General features: G+C 45.0%; 1 protein-coding gene across 1 annotated transcript in view; it reads right to left on the reverse strand.

The window, feature by feature from the left end:
- The window catches only part of C9 (complement C9), a 212,190-nt gene that overhangs the window by 154,272 nt on the left and 42,193 nt on the right, over positions 1-15,725 (reverse strand). Inside the window, exons 3-4 of the mRNA XM_086960567.1 lie at positions 14,552-14,696; positions 10,955-11,102 (exon numbers count right to left, since the gene is read on the reverse strand). Of these exons, the coding sequence (XP_086816693.1) occupies positions 10,955-11,102; positions 14,552-14,696 (293 nt within the window). The remainder of the gene's footprint in view (positions 1-10,954; positions 11,103-14,551; positions 14,697-15,725) is intronic.

A 15,725-nucleotide genomic window follows, 5' to 3' on the forward strand; every position in this document is an offset into this window, starting at 1 on the left:
AAATATTATATCAGGACTACACAAGCCCCAGAATTGTTATTAAAAAGGCAAATAAAAAAATTCTTCAAAGAGGAGGATTCCCCATGGCAGGTGCACTCAGCAGCAGCCACTAGATTACTGAATCAACCAGAACAAAGAACACAGCAGCAAACCGAGGTCAAGCACAATCACTTTCTTAGTTTCAAAATATAGATTTTTGAGTGCAACTACTTCCAGCACCAGCTGCCAAGATGTGCAAATTAACAAGAAGAGTTAAAGACAAAAAGAAAGGTGCACTAAACAAATCAAGAGGATGTCGAGTCTTGGGAAATTCTTCTTTATTTTTCAATCTCTTTTGATAACTACAGCGGCACACAGCCAACGCGTTTCATTCCCCCGTGCCTGGGAACTTCGTCAGGGCTAGAAAATTAGTTGTTGTTGTTGTTGTAAAGCTTTATTTGAGATATATACTCATAAAAGTACAAACATACATTTAAAAATACATGTTAATTAAAATCCATATTTCATACATTAAAATACATTTAAAACAGTTGTGCAAGCTTTAGCAAGAAAAAAAAGTAATTTAAACTTGTATAAAAATATCAATCTATATTAGCGGATAGAGCCCTCCGCCTAATGGACCATGCCCACCCCAAATACTTTGCTGTTCCCAGGACAATGGGCATATCAGTGGAGGTACAAATGATTCTTAGCCCCTCAACACCACTAGATGCCCCAAGGTTTCTACAAACTGGGGCCAGCCATGCTCTCCTTGGAGTAGCATAGGCCTCACACAAAAATAGAAAGTGGGCTACGCTTTCATTTGTTGCACCACACACCGGGCAGCATGAGGTATTCGAACTCCGCCACCTACCCGTCAAGGATCTCAAGGGAAGGGAACCCGACCTTAACTGGAAAAATAACTTCCTGTCCATTGGGACAGTAATACTGTCCCAATATTATTCTAATACAGGTCTCATTTTAATTTCCAAAAATCTTCCCCCCATTGTTTCAGATTTTGTACGCCTCCAGAGTCTTTCTTCTATGTAATCCCAATAAATGGTCTTAATGGTGCTTTTACTTGGGAATATTTCCCCAGCTGGATTATCCCAAAGCTTAGGGAGGCCAAGCTCACCCAGAACAACCCTGAGTTTCTTCAACCATAATATTTTATGAAAGATATCTGATTTGATTAGGGCTAGAAACCCATTGGCATAGTGTCGAATCTCTGGGGTTGTCCAAAGCCGTCTCCAATAGAGGATAGGCCTTAATCGTGCTCGGTCACTAACAGATCTCCTCCCTAGATCAAGACCGAGCGGGATTAATGGCGCACTCTGGGGGAGACCCGTAATTCCCCTAAGAAACCTATTCTCTGATGTTTGTAGAGTAGGGAACCTCTCGAAGCCCCACACTTCTGCCCCATACAGGGCTGACCCTATAGCTTTAGCATCATAGACTAGAAGGACAGGTTTTATAGGCTTAGTTTTTGATTTTGCTTGCTCTACCCGAAGCGCCCCTGCAATCTGCTGGTGTCTCAGTACCGCCTTTTCTATATGGTGGGACCAACCTGGCTTGCTAGATATCTCAACCCCAAGATATGTAAAAACATTTACTACCTCGAGCTCGATGTTGTTCAGAGATATTCTTGGTTGGGGTCTACGCCTTTGGGAGAAAACCATCAGCTTGGTCTTGCCAACATTAACTTCAAGGCCATGCTCCCCACAGAAGGCATCAAATATATTTAGAGCACGCTGCAGTCCAGCCGGGGTTTTGGACACAATTAGGGTGTCGTCAGCGAATATCAGGATCGGGACCCTGATGCCCGCTAGCGAAGGTGCATCCACATTTGCGTCCAACATTCTACCCACAATTCCATTCATAAATAGGGAGAAGAGCAGGGGTGCCATTGCACATCCCTGCCGTACTCCCCGCTCGACCGGAAAGTCAACAGTGGATTCCCCGTTCAAACCCATTGGACTTTGGCAAAGTTACACTCATGGAGTCTCATTATCAAAGTGAGCAACTCAGGCGGGACCCCCATCCCATTCAAAACTGTCCAGAGCTTGCTCCTTGAGACCAGGTCGAAGGCAGCCCGCAAGTCGACAAAAGCGACAAATAGGCTGCCTTCGCCAAGGAGCACCGTCCCCCACCGCAACATAGTAAAACGGAATATTTGATCTACCATACTGGTTGCCCGCCTGAAACCTGCTTGGTAAGGGGAAAGAGCATTATTCTCCTCTACCCAGTCCATCAGTTTGTTTACCACCATCTTCCCCACCACTTTTTGGACAGTGGCAATCAAACTTATTGGCCTATAATTGGCCGGGAGTGACCGATCACCTTTCTTGTAGATGGGTATAATTATTGCTCCCTTCCATATTTCTGGGATTACAGCCCCTTTTGCTATAGCATTTCCCAGTAGGGTCACGTACCTGGCCCACCGTACTTTATCATTTTTGAATATGTCAGAGGGTATCCCATCTAAACCCGGTGCCCTTCCCCCTTGTAAGGAGCAAATTACCAATTCTACTTCTTTGGTGGAAAACAAACTTTCCGTACAAAATACAACTGGAATTGATTCTGTAGCCACGGCCTCCCTAATCTCAGCGTACTAGGGTTTAAAATACTCCACCCAGGATGCCTCATCGACATTGTTGTCTGGTTTATTTGGGATACCACCTCTGCACCACTTCACAACTTTCCAGAAAAGTCTGGTGTCCCTTGCCCCTGAGGCCTCCAGCAATTCATCCCAATACTCTTCGTCCCACTTTTTCTTAGCCTGGCGAACACTAACATTGTAGTGTTTCCTGGCTTAACCTATCATAACCCTATCCCTGCTTCTAATTGCTCTACCCAGTTCCAATCTAGCTACCCTGCACTGTTTGTTAAACCACCTAGCCGGTTTGGGTAGGGCTTTCCTGTTTGCCTTAGTCAATCTCATGAAGTGTGGTTTTAAAAGGGAGAAAAACCTATCATGTATGGCTGTGGTTACACTGGACCCAGGAATTACGGGGTTTGCTATCTCCATGGCGGCGATTGCAGCATCCACCTCTGAACTTATATAGTCCATAGATGCTACATTCGCCAGCACATTAGGCCATTTGACTCTACGCATGTCATTGGTCATAACAGGTAATACTCCACCACGCGGTTGCGATCTGCCTGGCATGGCCGTCCACCAAGTATGAGTGACACAAAGGGGATTGTGATCGCTTTCCAGTCTACCCTTTATTTCCATATCACATATCCCCTGCCATAAGTTGAGGCTACACATGACATAGTCTATTCTACTTTTACTATGGCCATTGTCGAATGTACAAACACCTCCCTGGTCACTTTTTGTCCTTCCATTTAGGGCCCTCAACCCGTATTCCAGGCACATTGCATTTAATAGCAATATGTCCTTCGTCCACCGTTTGACCGGGGCAAGATTTAGATTCGGGACACCCCATTGGACATCTTCCTCTTGCCCTAGCGGATTTTCCGTGTTATCCAACGGTTCAAAGGTCCTATTAAGATCACCAACCACTACCACTCTGTTTCCCAGGGACTGTGTTTCGAGGAAAGTGGACAGGGCCTCTAGGGTGGGGGAGTTCCCAGTGTTGGTACCCCTAACATAAACATTGTATATGTCTATCGCACCCCACTTATCCGATGCCATTCTTATCAATTGGATATCCTTGCACCCAGGTCCAGCACTTTCCCTTTGATTTGTAGACTTTGCTTAACCCAAACTGTTAAACCTCCCATAGGTCGACCCCTGGCACCTCTATTCGTTGGAATGGAAAAATTTAAGTAGCCTGGAAGGAAGATGGGATCCCAAGCCCATGTCTCCTGGAATAGACACACTTCAAACCTGTTAACAAAATCTATCCAATTTTGAGACAGTAGTCTACTACCTAGCCCCGCAATATTCCATGAGAAAAACTTCCCCGGGCTAGGGCCATCTCTGGTTCCCACCTCAATAGCTAACATGGGTGAAAGGTTAATCGGACTCTCAGAGTTCCCTTCCTGGTCTACAACAATATCCACAGAATTAGCATCAGTTCACTGGGTAACAGTGGTGCTTGATATGGATGATTCGTCACCCCCCAAACTTTGCATACACGCTCCACTGTCTCCCCTCCAATTCACGATCTTCCCACCACTGGTCACTTCTTTTGGATACACTATTGTGTCCAAGGTGGACGCCACAGAATTCTCAGATAAGTCCCCCCTTACCATGCTACCCCCGATATTCAGGAAATCACCAGACTTTCGTCAACAACCCCACCCCAAATTTTTCATCCCATCATAGGAATTGTAAGTTCGACCGTAGTAGAAGTTTGGTCATAACAAAGGCACAGTAAAAGGGGTGATCCCTGTCGGTGGTAGATAACTAGAACTGCCTAAATCACTATTCCCACCAAATTGGGCACCAGCTAAAAAAAGGTGAGATCCACAATACCAATCCCACCACTGCTAGTGCTCCAACCCGGCCTTGTGATCAGACCTACCACCCTTGGATCTTGGAAATTAATTATAATACATTCTCCCCCCAAATTTTTTGGAGTACAGCCTATCCAATTGGCCCTTCTTACCCCGATAATCAAACCATCCACTTCACCGGGCAATGGTCTGTTAGCCCTTAACCAGTGCATGACCTTATTTTTTAACATCTGGAAGGTTTCTCTTTGGCCTACCAATAAAGGTGGAACATTGGTAAGGACAGCCACATAGGGATAAGAATCCGGGGTAAGGTTTATGGGGGGTATCCTAGGGGGAGGCTTTGTCACACGGAGTGTTGGTCGACTTGTTTCTGGTACAGCAGGGCGGGATATGGGAACATTTTGTGGAACCAGGGAAGCATTATTTTTCCTTGAGATATCAGTACTACCAGTTACAGGACCAACATTTTTTAGGGCCTGGGAAGCCTGGGAATTATTTAATACAGCATTGTTTTTTCTAGGATTGCTGTTATCACCAGCTACAGGACCCTGACAGGGTATCAGGGTACTTGGTAGGTGTTGAGTAACATTACTTAGTGAGGTGACATTTTTGGAACACTCTTTACTACCTTTAACCGCAGTATCGGGGAGCTTAATTTTCCCCCCATTGTTACTGTTTGGGATAGCTGGCAGTTCGGTAGTAGTCTTGCTACCTTGTCCCCTTCCCTGGGGCCCAGTTGCAGTGCTAGCCCTGGGAGAATGGATTTCGACCGTGGGAACACTTACATCTCGCCCAGCAGGTTGCTGAGAGTTCCTACTCTCACCCGTCCTAAAATAGGACTTAATTAGTGATTTTGTGGAAATGTTTTTATCTAAACTGGCCTGCTCTAAATGGTCTAACTGATCAGCTAGCTTTTTAACTCGTTCCTCAATGGGAGTCAGGAGAGACCGTATTAGTTTCTCCAATTCCAGGAACAGTGGCGGAATGGGCGGTGATATCTCGGGCGATGCTATCACTATGGGGTCCAAACCTGATGGAACAACTTCTCCCTCACCCATTGGTGGCCCACTAGGAATACTCCCAGTGTACATGTTCCTAATTTCCTAATTTTTTTCGGTGGTTTTGGAACATAACATTTTTTTGAAACTGCACTCCTCTTCCTTTTAGAACAAGGTTTAGATTTTGCTACATGTGTCAAAACACTAAGTTGGACTGTAGATAACCGCTCAATAGGTGGATTAATAAAGACACTAGGAAGGGTTACAGGCAAAGTAGAGGTTTCAGATTCCAAAGGCAAAACGACCGGTGACTCTATAATTGGTGGAAAAAGGTAGGGGGTTTCCGATGCAACCGGCAGTGTAATAGATGATAAAGGCGTAACCAATGCCGGGAAACTTTGAGAGGGGTGTTTATCAACAGTGGTTTTTAAAAGTTCAATGGATAGCCTACGTTCTGCACGTCTTTCCGCCAGGGCAATTTCTCTATCAATATCTTGGGGTACTCGTTTAAAATAGGTGTCCAGGGGACACATGATAGCAGCCCGTGCCTCATTCACAGAGGGCAACAAAGTAGGAGTGCTTGAGGAAGAAGCCATACTATAGAACCTCCAACACCTTCAACGATGGAGCAAGTTAAATTACAAACACAACCTACAAATCACACTATTACTAAAACAGAGTACCAGTCCTGTAAATGTCAGTGGGGGGGCCCAGCCCGGCCTCCAACGGCCCTTGACGGACACAGACGGTCCCGCCCTTGTCCCGGGCTTCTCCCGGGCGCACTCCTGCGTGCTCCCGCGCAGCGGTAAGGACAACTCCTAATAAAAGAAGGAGGTGTTCAAGGGGCGGGGCAAACAGGGAGAGCGTCCAGGTGCAGGTGATGATGGCAGCGCAGGGACTCCTGGGCAATGGAGTCCCTGTCCATCACCTGGCGCTCGCAGCCCTGCTCTTTCAAGTTCCAGCCTACAAGATCCAAAGTTAAAGTCCTTGGCAAAGCGAGGCGCCCAGGCACACGGGCGAAGAGGGACCCGCACAGCGGGTACCGCGAGGTCTCAAAGGAAAGAACACAGTCTTGAAAGCAAAAACGGCACACAGAGGGCTCTCCCGCTCGAAAATAAGCAAGTGTCTCCCACTGTTCCAGAAGCTAGCAGGCACCTTTCAATCGGTGCTCAAGGGGCGGGGCAAACAGGGAGAGCGTCCAGGTGCAGGTGATGATGGCAGCACAGGGACTCCTGGGCAATGGAGTCCCTGTCCCTCACCTGGCGCTCGCAGCCCTGCTCTTTCAAGTTCCAGCCCACAAGATCCAAAGTTAAAGTCCTTGGCAAAGCGAGGCGCCCAGGCACACGGGCGAAGCGGGACCCGCACAGCGGGTACCGCGAGGTCTCAAAGGAAAGAACATAGTCTTGAAAGCAAAAACGGCACACAGAGGGCTCTCCCGCTCGAAAATCAGCAAGTGTCTCCCACTGTTCCAGAAGCTAGCAGGCACCTTTCAATCGGTGCTCAAGGGGCGGGGCAAACAGGGAGAGCGTCCAGGTGCAGGTGATGATGGCAGCGCAGGGACTCCTGGGCAATGGAGTCCCTGTCCCTCACCTGGCGCTCGCAGCCCTGCTCTTTTAAGCTCCAGCCCACAAGATCGAAAGTTAAAGTCCTTGGCAAAGCGAGGCGCCCAGGCACACGGGCGAAGCGGGACCCGCACAGCGGGTACCGCGAGGTCTCAAAGGAAAGAACACAGTCTTGAAAGCAAAAACGGCACACAGAGGGCTCTCCCGCTCGAAAATCAGCAAGTGTCTCGAAAATTAGTAATAATCAGGGCTCTCCAGATTCACCCGAGCGCAGTGTATAGCCGTAATAGAGTACTGGAAGTGACCGTCACACCAGAGGAACCATCACAATCCTAAGTTGAGTCATTCTTAAGGGACCCATTACTTGGATGTAGATATAAATTAATTAGCATTGAGGTGCGAAAGGAACCACAGGAGTGTAATGTATTCCTCAAAAATTCCCCTCAGAGCAGCAGTAGCATAGGATTATTGTGGAAATCAGTAAAAAAAAAGGTCCCCATGTAAAGGTGAGTCTCAGAGCAGCAGTAACATCAGACAGTGATGACTTAGGTAAAATGAAGCTCCTCTTGCAGCGGCCAGTCCGATCTTCCATGATACGAAGCCGAACGGCAAAAATGGCGGGCGTCTCCCTCAGTGCTGCGAGAGTCCGGACATTACTTGCTCATGTGATTTAATAAAATACTATATCAGGACTACACAAGCCCCAGAATTGTTTTTAAAAAGGCAAATAAAAACGTTCTTCGAAGAGGAGGATTCCCCATGGCAGGTGCACTCAGCAGCAGCCACTAGATTACCTGATATTGATGTCCAAAATATGCACAACGCTGACATCCCAGTAATAGCCTGGAGGAAAACAGTGAATACTCAGGCCAAGAGAATTTCTTTTGAAAGGGACCTGGAAAGCCTGCATCACCAATTCAATCTTTCCTCACTGGACTCCTCATACATCAAGGGAAAACCGCAGCCCTACCTTGAGCAAGCTCTGAGAGTCCTGGCTTGGGTAAGATTCTCCTATATGAGACTTCTCGCTCTGCCCATCACTAATTTTAACTGAACTTGGGCCCAGCAGGACAATTCAGTGGCCTGCCGACTCTGCAACTACCACTGTGAATCTTGGCTCCACCTGTTGTGCTGCTGCCCAAAGTTAGTCAGTGGACGGCAGTGCTTGGTTCTCCCCATCTATAGGTTGCATGGCCTTCAAAGTTGCAGAGAAGTTTCAGACCTGTGCTTCTCTGCTAAAATAACACAAACTGTGGCCCGACTAGGGAAATTCACAGACGCAATCCGGGCCGCAATGAAACTGAAAACTGAGACATAAAAGCATTCAGTCGGCCATCAAGCAAAAGAGACTATGATGAAACTTTTCCTCAAGTCCCATGTACAGCACCTTACTGCTAGATAGGACAATAGTTCTAGTCATAGTCCTTTTACTATTTTAATTGTTTTAAACATCTTTACATTCTTATCTAATTGTGTGAGATTTTAAACAAGCTTTTGTTCATTGATAGAATATTGTAACAATTTTAATTAATTGATTAAAGATTCATTCATTCATTCATTGTGCCCACATGTTGGTGGTGTTAGGTATATATGCATCCTACGTTGTGCATTTTACATGTATGCCACTTGCTTATATTTTGCTCACGTTGACTGTTGCTTACCTAAAAACTCAAACAAAGCGAATTGGTGTTTGGCAATTTTATGTCATGTTATAGGGGTAGAGTATTTTGGCCATCCCCTCACTGTTGAAAGTAAAAATATACCAGCTATCCACATCCACAAAATATCAAGGAGACCAGGTAAAAAAGGCAAATTTGTACAGACCTATAATATGTACCAGTAAACAAGATACCTTCCAGAGTAGGTCACCTTTTGTAATCATTCTGAACACTTAAAATCCAGACATATTGTTCCACAAACTAAAGCACCACAAATCGGGAACTTACTACAGTATCAAATTGTTGCAGCATCCAAATACACGAAAAATTGGTTTCTATGCAAGGTCTATAAATTTCAACAATTATCCTTGAATTGCGGCATCTACTAAAATAAACCATGGCACTGGAAATAAACCTGTGAAACACAAATCTATATTGGGCTTGTAATTTGGAAATATTATGTTGCACATTTGGAAGTGGGCATCAGTCGGTGCTTGTTCTGCATGGAGAAGCGCCCAGACAACTAGTAGAAAGGCTGGAAAGTGACAATGTTTGCAAATATTATGGACCAGTAGCCTGAATAATGATTATTTTTTAAGGTCTTTATTAGCTTTTTATATCCTCAAACCATAGGCTGAAAATCTAAATAAGTCATTTGGAAATGTATAGAAAGACGTTCTTTCGATTATCCTATAAATCTCATTTATTATAATAAACCATTTGCAAGTTTGACAATAACTCTAAAACTAACTGTACCGCAGTGAGCGTCAAATTAGTTTCCTATACCCATCACTTTCAACCACATGGGAATGTCATGTTGAAATGTTAATACAAAGCTCAAGTTTAGAGTTAGGCTTACACTTGGATATCTGATTTTGAGATTTTCATCCTTATTTTTATTTATTTTAATTTTAATTTTAAAGGTTTTATATAGCGCTGCTTGGACCCAAGGGTATCAGAGCGCTTTACAAGGGTCACATGGGTAGATATAAAAAATAGCAAAAAATACAATGAGGTAGCATACAAGTCAAATTAAAACATTAGGTAACAGCTCAAATAATACGATCTGGTGATAACACATTGCAATATTCAACAGCAAGAGAAGTGAAGATTGTCGTGGAGAAGGGGGGGGAAGAGAGTAGGGGGCAGGATGTAAGAATGGCGAGAGGCTGTGAGGGGGGCTAAGGAAACATCAAGTGTATCAGCCTAAGTAAGGGAATAGTGAGAAAGCGGGAGAAGAAAAGAAAGAAGTGAAGAAAAGAGGGTGGAGAGAGGGTGTCAGTGGCACTGAAGGGGGCTCCTATTAAGTAGGAAACTGGGTTGGGATATGAGCCCAGAGAAGGGGTTAAGGACCCCACAATTTGCAGAGCAGGTGTAATTCAAGGTCTTTTTTGAAGCTGAAATAGGAGGGTTAAAACAAAGTTCTTTAGGAAGAGCATTCCAGATGGTAGGCGCATTTCCGGAGAAGGAGTGCGATTGAGTGGATTTCTTGTTAAACAGAGGAGGGGCAAGAACGAGTGTGTTTGAGCTCCTCAGAGTTCGAGAGCAGTCCGCTTTGTGGAGTTTATCTGTGAGGTACGGCGGGGAGTGTTGATGCAGGGCTTTGTTCGTAATGCAGGCGGCCTTATAGGAAGATCTGCCTTCAATGGGAAGCCAATTGAGTGCTTTAAGGGTAGGGGAGATGTGATCGAACCGATTGAGGTCGGTAATGAGCCTAGCAGTGAGGTTAAGAACTGATTTGATTGGGGCTAAGTGGACTTTAGGTGTACCAGAGAGAATGGCGTTGCCATAGTCGATTTTAGACAGGACCAGCGATTGGACAGCTGAACTAAAGCCATCAGCAGGAATGAAGGGTTTTAGTTTCTTGAGGTGATAGAGAGTGAAGAGAGCACTTTTTACCGAGTTTTTTATGTGGGAGATAAAAGAAAGGTTCTGGTCAATGGTAATTCCGAGGGATTTAACTGAATTTGATAAGGTGAGAGAGCAGTTGAGAGCTGTAAGGTCCAGGACCTAGGATTGGATGGGGAGCGAGCTGTTTTTAGGGGAGAAAAGAATGATTTCAGGGTTTTTTTGGGTTGAGTTTGAGGTGGTTGTAGTGGAACCAGGCTTGGATCCTTGGGCTATGCTCTTTTGTTAATACGCCAAAAAGACTAACTTTAAAAAAAATTAAGACCACATAAAGACACCCACATCATGTGTAGTGTTCAATGCAATGGCAGAATACTCAGATCATGTCATGAAACCTCATGTTACGTCTTTGATAGGCCACAGGATAATGTAAGGCCTGTTTATTGTGTGCTTTTATGAAAGGCTAAAGGGCCAAAGTTACCCATTTCCAGCTGTCCGTCCGAACTCCGACACCTGCAGATCAGGATGAGCACGACAAGGGGATTTGGGTTCATCATCACAGCTTTCATCTGAATAGTCTCCACAATCATTGTCCCCATTGCACACAAGTCTCTTCTTTATACACCGACCTTAAATTGGACAGAGAAAAACTATTTATTTGATTATTTTCTTGTTTTTTAACGTGTTTGTATTCCCTAAATGATTTTGCAGTTTTTCAATGTCATCAAAGACAGTATATATTTTGTATCATCAGTAGAGCATACCTTCATTGTTTACCAAAAAGAAATTAGTATATATTAAACGTCAAAATGATTGTGATTCAGAAGTTGTAATAAATATATTACAGCAGAGTAACATGAATTAATTCAGTTGTTCATGATCACAGAAAAAAAATCATGCAATTACTATGTAAAAACTAACCTCAGGATTTCTTTTTAGAGATAATCTGAAAGCAAGCAATCCAGAACCTCAACCCTCCAATTCTAAACAAACACCTCCAGTTTTAAACATGTCTGATGCCTGAAATCACTAGAGTAGTTAATTTAGTGCTGAAAGCACCGCCCGCCGCAATGGTAAAAATACATCTTGTGCATTTCAAAGCACAAGGTGACAAGCACTGTGTGGTGCCTGCCACGTTGTCTTTGAAATGCAGGGGGTTACCAAAGGTACCCCCATGTGCAACCCCCACCCCCCCGGAGTCCACATGCCATGCCTGTGGCATGCGGGACTCTGCATGCCTTTCCGTGGCGGCATTGCTGCCATGGAAAGGCATTGAAACATGCACAATCTAATATGGCTGGCTGGCTGACATGTCGACCGGGCGGAAAAGCGGCAGACGGTCTTTCCGTCCGCCGCGGACCCCCCAGCCATTCTAATATGGCAGGGGGGCTTTTTTAAGGGGATGGGGGGCGGATTGCCCCCGCCGGGCTGGTGGTGAATACCGCCGGCCCTGCGGGGACAATCCATCCGTCATCCTAATGGGGCCCTAAATCTGGCACAAAGACAGACCGAATAAGTATTTGGAAACTTTAAAAAAATTTACTTTAACAGGAGAAGGTATTTAAAAATCTGTTTCTGTTTGAGAAGTTTGTCCACTGGGATTACACAGTCACTGTTGAATTGATAACATTCTGCACAATGGTAGTGGTGATTTAAGCCCTTAAGAGGCACTTAAGCAAGCAGAGAGGACCTCCCTAACAATATTATATGGTTAACATGGCAGCCGGCAGCTTGCTGGAGCCGTCCACTGCGTATGAAAGAATGGACCACAACACATTGGTACAATCCCACCATATACAGTTTCTAATCTGCCTCTGTTCACACTTGAACATAGCACCAATAAAAGAAGATCCTAGATTGTCTGCACACTGGATTATTGCAACCATGTGTATGTAGGCCTCCACTGGTTGAAGAGCAGTGGTGAAAGAGTGTGCCCCCGAAGGATCATCATGGAGTGCAGGGGCACAGGAGGTCTCCACAAACACACATGTTTACTTCACTCACAGAAACAACAAGATGACTAGTGATCTGTGGTAATAAATTGCCCAAGAAGTTGATAAGAATCATTAGGTAGAGGTCTCCCTTGTCTGCAATTCAGAGAGGCAGCAATAAAAGGCAAGATGAAACACGTGTTGTATCAAATGGTCCTGATCTAACTGATTATAATTATTCTTGAATACAAGCAGAAGAGGGTTGTGCTTTTATCTTTAAAAATATAATTTAAGACGAAAAATATATTTACATATCCATTTAACCTTGATGCAAAGTGTGCACATGGAAGCAAACTGAATTCACTCAGTAAATAATTATAACAGAGTTCCATGTCAGATGCTTAACAAATCTACAACACAAAAAGAAAGAAAGAAAGAAAGAAAGAAAGAAAGAAAGAAAGAAAGAAAGAAAGAAAGAAAGAAAGAAAGAAAGAGGGAAGACTGAGCGGCACTCCCTGATATAAAACGGTGGGAACATTTTCAGGAAACCCAGGTTACTAATGGGTTACTGGATTCTAACTGTACCAACCACAGCTGTTTATTGTTGGTGGTTTGGGGGTTTATCTTCGTGTTTACACCATAATTGTGCCCCAGAGCACCTCACACTCGGTATAGCACAGTCCAACTGTCCAAGGCTCAAATGACAACTAATATCAGTCGATAATTCATTGTTCTGCCAGTGCATTCACTTAGATAAAAAAAAGTAATTTAACCTAGGCACACAATGCAATATTATACAGAAGTGTTGCACCGCAATACTATAGTACACAGTTAGTCGGATAATTCTACAAACACGCTGGAGCAGCTGGTGCGGACTGCCACGGGACAGGTATTACTATTTTCATTGCAAGTCAGACCGTGTTGACCTCACGGGGAAAAGGAATAGTGGGTTCTATTCAGGTGTCCCCTACACTCTCTGTACGCCTTTCCAAAAGAATAGTGATTGAGTTGAGGGTGAGGCATCCACAAATACCTGCAATGTCCTTTCTTTTCCCTGTACATTGTCTTTGTATCCCTGCAGGCTGTGGCTACTGTTGTCAGCTGGGGAGGTGGACTTGCCTGCTTCTGGTAGTGAGTTTTCTACACAGTCCACCAAGTGGAATTTCACTGATTCTGCCCCAGCCTGTCTGACACATGTGTAGCCCTCTGGTGGAAGAAGGTGGGCCAGTACATGTGCTGGTGGAGGAGGAGATGACGCTCTGCTGTATCCAGTAGTAATCAGGAGAATCCTCAAGGTGGAATCTTCCTCTTGGTTAAACATTAAACCTCCACCCAAACAAAATGAAGTACCAAGGTCACAGTGATGGTCTAAATTGAGGCTGAAGTAATTTGATGGTGGAGAGTGATCTGGGGCTAGTGCCAAGGGTCACAAAGTGCTGTAGTTTCTACTGATGTGATCTAAACTGACGTGACCTCAAAATCTACTAATGACTTTCTTAGTGCCAAGTCACCTCAGGTGCTATTTCTTTCTTTAGGGAAAACCATGGGATTAGACTGCGATTTCCGTGACCACTCAGCTGTCACAGGTGCTCCTGAGTCTGAATGGCCCATCAGACGTCTTGGAGGTACAGATACAGCCCTCAATTGCAGCGGAAACCCTTTCATCTGGAGAAGTGTGGCTCACTGGTTAGAGCAGGCAGACCCTGAAGCCGAGGTCAGACCCGGGACCAGGGTTCAATTCCCGACGCGGCAGGGTCTTGAGCTCAAATGTCCATGGACTTGATAATTCTCGCATCGGTGCCTGACCTAACCATGGGTTCACACTCTGCAACTCTGGGCATTAAGCTTGCTTAATCTCCACAACGCCCCCCCGCGGCGGGATGCCTGGCTTTCACCTTGGGGATGCCCTGTAGGGGCTATCTCACAGGGAAAAGCCAGGACGGGTTCCCAAGGCAAGCGCTCAGAGACCCCTGGGTGATAAGCGCTATATAAATCCAATATACAATACAATACAATACATCTTCCCTGACTCAACTGCTATCAGTTCTCCTTGTCTATAATTTAGGTGGATGCACAATTAATTTGTCGGCCCATGATCTTCAGCCCAAAACAAACAGAACAAGAGGAAACTATGACTAAAACTGTACCTGAATCACATTCAAAATCATTGCCGCATTCAATTGGCTCTTTCTCACAAGGTGTGGTAGATTTACAACTTCTTGTTTCGCCCAAAGAATCAAGACATCTTTTGCCACCATACTGACCAAATTTCAAGATGCTTCTGGAGCGGAACTAACGGAAGAAAAAGGTTTATTTAAGTATTAAACAAAGGTTGAAATTTTTATTAAATCTCTGAGAAACAAAATGTAGAATATAAATGTGAGAAGGTAATTCAAAATAAATGTCATCACCATTTGCTAGAAAACATTTCATAAAATGCTTTTGTTTTATTTTTAACTGTTTTTTTAAACTGACATTTACAATGTTTTTTCCAAAGTCTGACAATCTGGATTTTCCCTTATTGATATTACCTCTCCTTCCTCCCCTTTACTGTTACTCCGTGTCTCTTTATTTCCACTCTCAGGGAACCACCCAAGCAACCCCACAGTTGTGTTTGATCTTGCCTTTTACTCCTGCTTCCTTTTGTTTTTTGGGAGTTTTATATAGCGCAAACTCGACTTGAAGGTATAAGGTATCAGAGCGCTTTACGTGAGCACCAGTTGCGTTACAGACAGACATTCATTTTTGTTGGCCCTTGTAATGACCTCAGCACCACTTTGTAAGGGCAGGGATGACCTGGAAACTGTACCCTGTAACACACTCTGGCCATAAAATAAAGGGGCGAAGACCGCTCGGGGTATTCCGCCTATAACTACATTGTAGTATGCCTGTGTTTCTTGTCTGCAGCCACGTGCACCAGACTGACCTTGAATCCTGTGGTCAATTAGACCACACCCTTACACTGGCGTAGAGGGTGGTGACCCCTTCCACCCCACCAACTGCAGTCCAGCACTAGCACCAGCTTTGCTGGGAGCCAACCACACGCAATGCAAGTCTGTCACAAACACCATTGCGTTCCTACTTTAGGTGCAGGTGCCACTGCGTGGTAGGCCCGATGAAGCCAGCCATGCCCTCAGCGCAGTCTCCGCTGTGCGCCATTGTCTCCTGCCTAACGGAGCTCTCTGGGTCCACCCGATGTCAATACATCACCAGCCAGACGCGGGCAAATGGCCAGCCCTCATTTGCGCCCACACTCTATCTTCCAGCCATGGCTGATGAAGCATGCAATGCTGGTCCCCAGCAGGTGCAGCCTCCCTCCCC

The sequence above is a fragment of the Lissotriton vulgaris genome, chromosome 3_1 (genome assembly GCF_964263255.1).
Source record: "Lissotriton vulgaris chromosome 3_1, aLisVul1.2, whole genome shotgun sequence".
In the NCBI taxonomy this organism is placed as follows: Eukaryota; Metazoa; Chordata; class Amphibia; order Caudata; family Salamandridae; genus Lissotriton; species Lissotriton vulgaris.